General features: G+C 43.9%; 1 protein-coding gene across 1 annotated transcript; it reads left to right on the top strand.

Annotated features, from left to right (window-relative positions):
* Positions 1–309: 309 nt before the first annotated feature.
* LOC142578806 (soma ferritin-like) lies at positions 310–4,384 on the top strand. Its single transcript, XM_075688398.1, has 3 exons — positions 310–566; positions 2,836–3,108; positions 4,128–4,384. The coding sequence occupies exons 1-3, from the start codon at positions 462–464 to the stop codon at positions 4,266–4,268; spliced, it is 519 nt and encodes a 172-aa protein (XP_075544513.1). The 5' UTR covers positions 310–461; the 3' UTR covers positions 4,269–4,384.
* Positions 4,385–9,955: the final 5,571 nt, after the last annotated feature.

A 9,955-nucleotide genomic window follows, 5' to 3' on the forward strand; every position in this document is an offset into this window, starting at 1 on the left:
TGACACAAGCTATGAGTACCAAGGTTTGTTTTCGACTTGACTTGAGGTGCCAATCAAATAACAAATGTAAATAAACAAGAGCAAACATCACTGTGGCCAGCTGAATCGATTTGAACTACCGTGGTCATGTGACCATTTAACTTACCGCAAAATAATAATTCTTTTAAACATTTTTTTACCTTCAAATTCTAACCACAAAACAGTCATGTAAAGTTCTCTAAACAAGATATTTACAAAGTCTGAAGAAAACAGCAAGGGGGTGCAGGCATCTCGTAGAACAGCGGCCGTAGAGTATAAAGTCCCGCGCCCCGCCAATTCCGCCATGTTTTGGTCGATGTTATGCTTCAACAGTGATTGAACGAGCATCGCCAAACTTTCTCTCTCTCTCCTCCAAACCTTTCTTGCTAAATTTCTCTTGAAGTACAGTTTGAGATCCCGTCCGCAAAAAGAAACCGACGAAGATGGCCGCTACTCAGCCCCGTCAGAACTACCACGTCGAATGCGAAGCCCGCATCAACAAGCAGATCAACATGGAACTCTACGCGAGCTACGTCTACACATCAATGGTAATACAACGGACCCAGATTTCCAGCAATGACCCCGCCACTCGCCTCCGATATTTGTAATGTCTGTTGTATGCCCGATCGCCACTGTCAGGTTTCCAGTGAAGCGAACATGGGTTGCGTCATAGTTGGTTAACAGATAACACATGACTTTTCAGCTATGTAGACGCGACCGCGTTTAGGTCGCAATCATTGCAGCTTAAGTTGCACATTCACGCATCGTGCACGTGACCTCGGTTACTAGTGTGTTTTCTCTTTCGCACGTTTTGAAGATCTGGGCCAGCGCGTGCAAGAAAACGCGCCTGGCGCCGTCGCCGCCTCCCGAAACGGCGTAGACGATTCTTTTGGAAGCAGCGTCAGTTCCGCTAGGTAACTGTAACTAGGGGCCTCTGGCAGTCGCGAGGTTAAATCCGTCATCTGTTAGAAACGGCTCAACTTTTTTGTGCCAAATATCGCGCATTGCTCAGCCACCGAAATGGTTTGCTGTCGTTTCATTGCGAACAAAACTGATTCCCTCGCAGAAATGTGGGCCGCATTCTTGTTGCTGTGTCGCAAATAAATGGAAAGGTGCGTGACATTTGAAAAGGTTAGTTGCTCAATGGTAGGCAGGATGTTGCGCCCTCGCTGCGATTCTATGTAAATGTAATTTAGTGGGCGTAATTAAAGTTTAAGCGTAAACCTGATTCCTTTTTGCCATCGGGCTTTGGTGTGCAAGGAACGATTCAGCATGGTGCGTTGTGTAGGGTAATTATGAAGGCTGAAGGAAAATGGAGAGTGCGTGATCACTATTGCCGCAGCTGTAAGATTTCGCATGCGGAAGTGGTAAGGCTGACCTAAACTCTTCCATGACACGCTAGATGTGGCAGTGAATTTTTCTTTTCACAATGGTGCTTCATGACTGGCATGGGATAGGGAATCGTTAGGTTATAGGAGTGTCCCAGTATGTTTGCTCCCATTGCAAACGTGAGGTACTCAAATTTACCTTCAGAGAGATCTTGGGGAAAGCCTGCTGCTTGAAAGATTAGTTCGTCAGCTTCAACATACAATTATTATAGGACACCTACATCAGATTGCACTAGTGTTTACAGGCGATGGCCTGGATATGAGTAATCATTCTGGTGTTCATTTTTTGTTTTAACTCTGCAGCATAGGTAAAATGACCACTTTGAGAACCCTGTATGTTTGGAGCAGTGCTACTTGCTCTGTTATTGCTTATTTCAGCCTTCCATGACCTTGGAATTTATTGTCACCAATTAGTGTCGCTTGGGACGTTGCAAACCTTTTTGTCAGCAACTCGCTAAGGGAACAAAGTGTGAGCTAAAAGTATGTGAAGGCAGTGGTAAGTGGAAGGCACTGGTAATGCTGGCGTGATGAGTGTACCAGTGGTTTTGGACTTCGGCGGTGCACGAGGCAAGACTGAAGGATCATCACATGGTTATGCAAGTACTGCAAAGGTCTTGCTAGGAAAGAAGCACAGTGCAGACATGCTTTATATTTGCAAGTTATGTGACATGGTTATGCGACTGCTTCGTAGACTTTTGAATTTTCACTCGCTGTGGTTGCTTAGTGGCTATGGTGTTGGGCTGCTAAGCATGAGGTCGCAGAATCGAATCCTGGCCACTGCGGTCGCATTTCAATGGGGGCGAAATGCGAAAACACCCGTGTACTCAGATTTAGGTGCACGTTAAAGAACTCCAGGTGGTCTAAATTTCCGGAGTCCCCCGCTACGGTGCGCCTCATAATCAGAAAGCGGTTTTGGCACATAAAACCCCACAATTCTTTTTTTTTAAATTTTCGTTAGCAGCAGTGAGCTTGCAGCCTCGAGGAATTTCCTTCCTCATGTCCTTGCAGTTAATTTGGCAAAGAAAGAAGTGCTTTTCTCGTCCATTCCAGCATGTAGGATGTCCCTCTAGATATTTAAAGGAAACGCGCATCATGCCTTGGTCATGTGTATACAAAATTTCTGGTGTATTTTATGCCAGAATTTAGTTTTAGCATTGTTACTAGCAGAAAACAGTGTTGGAAACCTGGGGAACTTCTGTTACTGGTGCACTACTCCGGCTTGCCATTAACTTCCTTGCCTGTTAAACTGAGCAGACTGTAGCCTTCAAGGTCTCTGTTGGTAAACATTGAAAGGGTGTGTACTACAGTGAGTGTTGAATTACGTGTGCAATGCTTAAAATGTTCTATTGGCTGTTTTACTAATGCTTGGCAGCCAGTATTGCTGTCCAGAAGCTCCTTGGTTCTGATTGTAGTTATTCCTGGCTTGCAGGCCTACTACTTTGACCGCGATGATGTGGCACTGCCGGGATTCCACAAGTTCTTCAAGAAAAGCAGCGAGGAGGAGCGTGAACATGCTGAGAAGCTGATGAAGTATCAGAATATGCGTGGAGGGCGTGTGGTGCTGCAGCCAATCCAGAAGCCAGCACAGGACGAATGGGGTGCAGGCTTGGACGCCATGCAGGCTTCACTGGAGCTGGAGAAGACTGTTAACCAGTCACTGCTTGACCTGCACAAGCTGGCGACTGATCACAATGACGCTCAGGTGTGTCCTGTCAATAAGATTTGATCTTTTTCATGATTGGGTTATGTATGGATGCTTGCTTGCAGCTTCTTGGAGCATCTTTGATTAGTAGTTGCAAAGGTTTGAAAAGAAGCTGTCATGTTTAGTTGCCTTTTGAAAGTGGTTTCAAACATTTTCTATTTTTCTGAGCACTCGTGAGCACTTGTGTTGTTCTGGCACTGATCTGGAGCGTTGGCTGGAATGTCAGTGGCTAAGAACACCAAGAGTGGTTAGACAGTGATACAGTTTATAGAGTAAGCAATGGCTCGGATATGTGCAAATGTGCAATTATCCATTTCTCCTGGCTTTTGTGCCTTCTGTAATAAAGCCTCAAAGCTCTCGGACAAAGCACTGATAAGTGTACTGGCAGAGTTATGTAGAGAGAGAGCTCTTCAATGAAGCAGAGACTTTTGCTGGCATGTGTGTAGTCTGCATGCTGCTCTCTAAGGGTTGAGGGATTGAAAGGCCATAGGAAAGAGAAAGAAGAAAAAACAGTAAAAGAGCATGAAAAAATGTGGATTTGGTATTCACATGCTTACACGGTATTTTGTAGGAGAGACTTTCTGGTACTCTGAGGACGAAGTGGGCTCAGTATGGCAGTGCCAGGCTTTCATCTTTAAAGTATCATTACTGTCCTGCATCATATTTCCAACTGAGCTGCCACTTGGTGCAAAGCGAGAGGGAGCAAACAATGTTGTTGATGCTACTTGGTTGCCTTTTTCCTTATATACTAGAAGACTAGATTATGAGGTATCTGGAGTCTGGCTCAGAAACATTTTGAGATGAGGTGTGAAAACACGTGGGTTGGCACCACGATTGCAACAAAATTTTGACATAACCAATATTTCAAGATGTCAGAGTTCTGAGTTAATGGGGGCTTACTATAATTTTAATGACACCCTGTTCATACTCCTTTGGTTGAGCTTGCACAAGTTAAGGACCAGTTCTGGAACGTTGAAATGCCCTTGCATTGATGGCCTGTTGCATTTTTTGTGCTGCAGCTGTGTGACTTCCTGGAAAGTGAGTACCTGGCAGAGCAGGTGAAGGCCATCAAGGAGCTGTCCGATTATGTGACCAACTTGAAGCGTGTTGGCCCTGGCCTTGGAGAGTACATGTTTGACAAGGAGACCCTGTCAGACTAGGCTCTACATGCAGACACAAGATGTGGTCTGTTTGTTGGTGAAGGGCTTGCACTCATTGTGCCACTGTGTACCATTTGGCCCCTTCTACCATGCAAGAATAAAATAGTTCAAAGAGAGAGCAGTGCCGAGTCTCATTTCCAGTGTTCCTTAATTTCTCCTCATTCTACTGTGGGTCAGGTCAACAGGTTGTGCACGTGCAGTCTGCAGGTGAGCCTTTGAGAGCATTTATAGAGCCCTTCGGCACTTCAGTAGAACCTGTTCAATTGAAAAGAATGGACGAGAAAGCAAAGTGCAGTTGTTCGGACTAATTTCTTTACACTAAAATAAGTTTGTGCCCTTTGGAGCGTAGCTTGTCCCCAAACAATAATACTGTGCAATAATTGTTGGTCCTGTGTGAATTTTCCTTAATGCTTGCTCCCAGTACTTTCATGTAGTGAATGGCACGTGTGTACCAATGTGACCTGGAATTCCTGGCAGGCAAGTAGCGAGAGCAGAGTGCTGAAGAAAGGTAATGCATGCTGGACAGATGATGATTACTCCTTTGAAGACAAGGTAAGCTCCAAAAGTTAAAAATGTTTGCTGGTCAGCGTAAAAATTACACCCTTTTGCGTGTAGAAAAATTTTTCAGTGTGTATGCTGGCAAATTATTGTGCAGTCCATTAGTGGCAAGAATGCAAGAGCTCCTCCCACGGAAGTGTACTGAGCTTGCCGTCTCTGCCTTCTGCTCCGGCCCCCCCGCCCCCCCTAAAAAAAGAAGTTCCCTTACAGGTCATGCAGATAGGGAATAAAGTTGTTCGAAAGGTTTAGAAACGCACTGTACTCTTGCATCACATGCATGAACAGACAAGAGTGTGTTGGAATGAAAAAAGTTCACGGAATAAAGATGCGAAGTATTACTGCAATTCTTAAAGTGGATGAGGGAGGGAATACTGAAATGGCATCCAGCTTTCGGTGATCTGCGTTAGTCGGAAATGTGTAGCAAGACTTATGTGGTTGGTCAGAACGCTTAAAAATGCAGGATGGGAGCCTAGAGGTTGTAATTGGCAAACCAGTGGACATGAAGACCAGTTTGGATGTTCGGCCACAGGTCCCAAAAGCACCAGGTACAGGCAGAAAGACCCTGAACCCTTAGCTTGACAATTTACTTCGCTCACTCCACAAGACTTGCTGTTTTCCTTTCCATTATTTTTCTTCGTTGCTTGCGACTGCAGTACATGCACCTCACGACACCAAGTAACATCCTTGGACAGAACTTAAGTAGATAGACTAAAGGTGAAACTACTCATTTCACGGATAGTATCATTTGCATCTTGCCAACACCTATGGTTCACGACATAGCAGTGCCTGAGCAAAGTGAAGCGATCAGAGAAATTCAAACAGTGTGACTAGCTGGCACATGTAAACATGTTCCTTATGAGCAGTGCACTGTTTACTGATGCATTCTTGACGTGTTGCTGATTAAAGTGAAGGGCAATGCTCACATTCAGGCTGTAGCCAAGACAAACCTGGTGCACCCATTTTAGTTGTGGAAAACCATCGTCATCATCAGCCTATTTTATGTCCACTACAGGATGAAAGCCTCTCCTTACGATCTCCAATTACCTGTCCTGTGCCAACTGATTCCCATTAGCGCCTGTCAAGTTCCTAATTTCATCACCCCACCTAGTCTACTGCTGTCCTCGATTGCGCTTCCCTTCTCTTGGCACCTATTCTGTAACCCTAATGGTCTACCCGTTATCTAACCTGCACATTACATGACCTGCCTAGCTCCATTTTTTTTCTCTTAATGTCATTTAGAATATCGGCTATACCCGTTTGCTCTCTGATCCAAACCGCTCTCTTTCCGTCTCAATGTTATACCTAGCATTCATTCCATCACTCCTTGCGCGGTCCTTAACTTGTTCCCCAGCTTCTTTGTCAGCCTCCAAGTTTCTGCCCCATATGTCAGCACCAGTAAAATGCACCGATTGTACACCTTCCCTTTCAATGATAATGGTAAGCTTGCAGTCAGGAGCTGACAATGTCTGCCTTATGCATTCCAACCCATTTTTATTCTGCAATTTTCCCTCTCATGATCAGGCTTCCCTGTGAGTAATTGACCTAGGTAAACATGCTCCTTCACAGACTCTAGAGGCTTACTGGCGATCCTGAACTCTTGTTCCCTTTCCCGGCTATTGATCATTATCTTTGTCTTCTGCATATAATTTTTCAACCCCACTTTTACACTCTCTCTATGCATATGCAATGGCAAGCAGTGTGGTGCTACATGCATTGCTGCACATTCTTTTTCCACTGTTGTCACGTACTGCCAGTGCTGCATCCCCGCATACATTAAATGAATATTTTCCACCTATTGCCATGAAGTCTTAATGTCCCAAAACAGACACACTCTACAAGACACTCCTTAGTGGGAGCTCTGGGAATAATTTTTGACTACCTGGGGTTTTTTAATGAGCACCCAAAGTGCAGCGCATGCGTTTTTGCGTCCTGCTCCTACAGAAATGTGGTCAGTAATTGAACTCAAAACCTTGTGCTGCAGTCAAGAGGTGCCATCTATAATCAATGTTCATTTGTATGTTTCTTTATGTTCCCACAAGAAATGTTTTCAGTGCTTTCAATTTCTAATTTATTTCAAGACGCATTAGTCTCAACGTATACTGTGACACACAAAGTAACAGCATGATCACTGGTGTTTTCTACGCATCTATAGCAGCAATAATTGCTCAGACAATTTTTTAGAATATTTATGTGAAAATTCAACGAAGCACCTCAAGGAAAACAAATTAAAGTAATTTGCTGTTTTTAGTATAAGTACTAGTAAAAAAAAGAATAAATATATTTATTATGTGCCTGATAATATATGTATTATGCGCCTGATTCCTAGTTTTCTCTTTTTGCAAGCCAGATCACACAAAAAAATTTGGAGGACACTTTACGCTTCACGTTTAAGAGTGGAACGCGATAGCATTGAAAGATCCCAGACTGCTTGTCGTGCTTCCCAGCAACCACAGCTTACGTAACCATAATGTTTACCGGGAGATGCTGCCAGCAAACACTATGCATGAAAGCAAGCTTTCAGGTAGAAACGTGGCCTCTTGCGTGGGCCGCGAATGTGTAGAGGCGAGTGCCATCTGGATGGTGTTACTGCAAGGAACCGAGCTCGCTGCACCGCTCTATGAATGGTAGAAACTCTGGAAATGGGGTTTACTTTTGAGTTTCCGCTTAACAGAATTATGTTTTCTGGTATATTCGAATTACAATCTGATGCTATCATGTCTGTAGCTTGTGTTTACATTGTACTTTACCATTTCTCTAACGCATCTTTGAGGAATTCAGTTAGTTCAGTGATGCCTCTGCGCCACGCAGAGGGCCTGTATGGTTGTGGTTCGGAACTATTTTTCACCAAACAACGTCCGATGCAAGATGCAGACACTGGATCTTTTGCTACATGGGGCTCTTAATGCTGCTGTGTTAAAATTATGACGATTTGTTGGCATCAATACTAGCCATAATGATGCCCATGCTATGCAGGAAACCACTAGCTTCACAAATGTGAAAAGTGGGTGAAGTTTCTATTGTACAGAGAGCCTTTGTTTTTATTTATTGCACGAGGCACCTGGTTCGTTCTTTATTCTTTAGGCTCGCGATGCAATGGTTTTCAGGCTGGGGAGCATGCAGAAGCCTTCATTCACTTAATTATTGCATTTGATCAGCTTTTCTGTGTAAGCAAGGTGGTTTAATGTGGGTGCAACTGGTGCTAGAGCCTCTGCATGCTTTGTCAAGTTCCTGTGCAGTATTGTAAAATAATGTGGAGTGTTGCACAACACTGTACAGTAATGCGTTAAGGGCACTTGCAGGCACGGTGTTCAAAATGCAAGAAATTAGACTGCCAGTCAAGGTTTGCTCCAAGGTTGGTCCGAAATTGATGGTGTGCTATTGTGTGAGTGATAGCCTCACACGACGGGAAGGATTGCTTGTAAGCGTTGCGAGGTTTCTGGAATGGTATTTAAACAGTCCAAGTCAACTTAGTATTTGCCTTTAGTGTCCCTTTAAGTGCTTGCAAGGGCACTAATTAGATGAACAGTGTCATGAAAATTGGGCTACACCTATTTAACTCTCGACGCACTCAGTGTTAAAAGGCATAGGTAGAATTTAAGGTCACTCCTGCAGTCACACAATTCATGGGACTATATTCATATGAAGGCAAGTTTTGCGTGTGTGAATAGCAATTTTTAGAAATTGCAGCTGAATTGAATACATAAGCAAGGGCTTTTCAATACATACTAAGCACGATGACTAGCTGGGCGAGTTGGTATAGCAACATACTTTGTTACAGCAAAGGCGGTAGACCGAGACAAGAACACAAGCCAGCATTATGTTCTAGTCGCGGTTGTCTTTTTGTACTGCAACAAAGTTTGTGCATTAAATATTTTTCTGTCCAGAGTACAAGAAGAAAGAAGCAGAGGGTAAAATGATAGAAGTTCACTTGTAACCTTTAATAGTACTGGCCATATTGTAAGGTTCAGTTGATTTGCCAGCACTTTCCGACCTAGTTCAGGATGTGCTGCTAATTTCACCAGCTCAACATTGTGGCACCAGCATGTTTCCATTCATTTCAAACAGTGCAGGCTTTGTGCAAGATGAGTTGACAGCAAGGCAGCTCTGCGAGAGCCAGCACTGAACTGGTGTGGGCTAGTTTACGAAGTGCGGGGCAAATCAATTGGACCTGCAAATCAACAGAAGACAGGTGCATCACCACTGCCAGTGGGAACTCAACAAATGAACATGCAATGCAAGTAAAGTCAATGATGCATTAACACAGGAGTGAAAATTAAAATATTTGGCAATTGATTATGGAAGTGAAAATCAGGCTAGCGAAAACGTAGCTTTGCGTAAAGGTATATGTACAGGCTGCTTACAAATAAAATGTTGGGTCCCAGCTGGTTGTTAGTGTAGCCAAGTGCGTTCTGAAGCAGAAACTTGTCTTTCAGTAGCGACAGCGATTGCAAAAATAGCTTGATAAACAGTACAAGCAATGTACATGGAAGAGAAAAGGTGGTAGGTTTATTCGAGGGGTTTTGACAGCAAGCAAAGGAAAAGAGAAAAGCAGGGAACAGTAGAATAGAAAATTCGTTTTCTTACCCTATACTGGGGGATGGAGAGAGATAAGGAAGTAGAGAGCGGGAGTGTGTCAGAGCGCACAAACACGATTCCAGTCAGTCACAATCACCACAGCAGTGTCACGTGCAGCACAATTGACATCAATTAAGGTTACTGCCATTTTTGCAGGTTTGTTGTCCTTAATTGTTGCAGCGCTTTCATTATCCTCTGCTGTGATGGCTTACGATGTCGGCATTCCAAAATGGTTTATTTTAACAATGGTCTGTGATTCATGCGAGCTAGCACGGTCAAGAGTGACAGTCTTTGTTGACTGCGGCGAGGACAGTCGCACAGACCATGTTAAAGTGTCTCCTTGGGACCAGTCATCACAAGTTGCATTGCTAACCATTCCGCCCACAAAAAGCAATACTTCATAAAGGCCACTTCGAAGGCAATACAAAGGCTATGAGAGACACCGTAACTGTACCAAAGCATAATACAGATGTGCTCTCGCGTTCTGCCTCCATTAGAATGCAGTCACAGCTACTGGGAATTGTGCCCACAACCTCATAATATGCAGCAGAATG

This window comes from Dermacentor variabilis, chromosome 4, assembly GCF_050947875.1.
Source record: "Dermacentor variabilis isolate Ectoservices chromosome 4, ASM5094787v1, whole genome shotgun sequence".
In the NCBI taxonomy this organism is placed as follows: domain Eukaryota; kingdom Metazoa; phylum Arthropoda; class Arachnida; order Ixodida; family Ixodidae; genus Dermacentor; species Dermacentor variabilis.

Excerpts from the sequence above, each read along its gene's own strand:
- LOC142578806 (XM_075688398.1), top strand. The coding sequence starts at position 462 with ATGGCCGCTACTCAGCCCCGTCAGAACTACCACGTCGAATGCGAAGCC. Across the intron at positions 567-2,835 it reads GCTACGTCTACACATCAATG|GCCTACTACTTTGACCGCGA; the intron begins GTAATACAACGG and ends CCTGGCTTGCAG. Across the intron at positions 3,109-4,127 it reads CTGATCACAATGACGCTCAG|CTGTGTGACTTCCTGGAAAG; the intron begins GTGTGTCCTGTC and ends TTTGTGCTGCAG.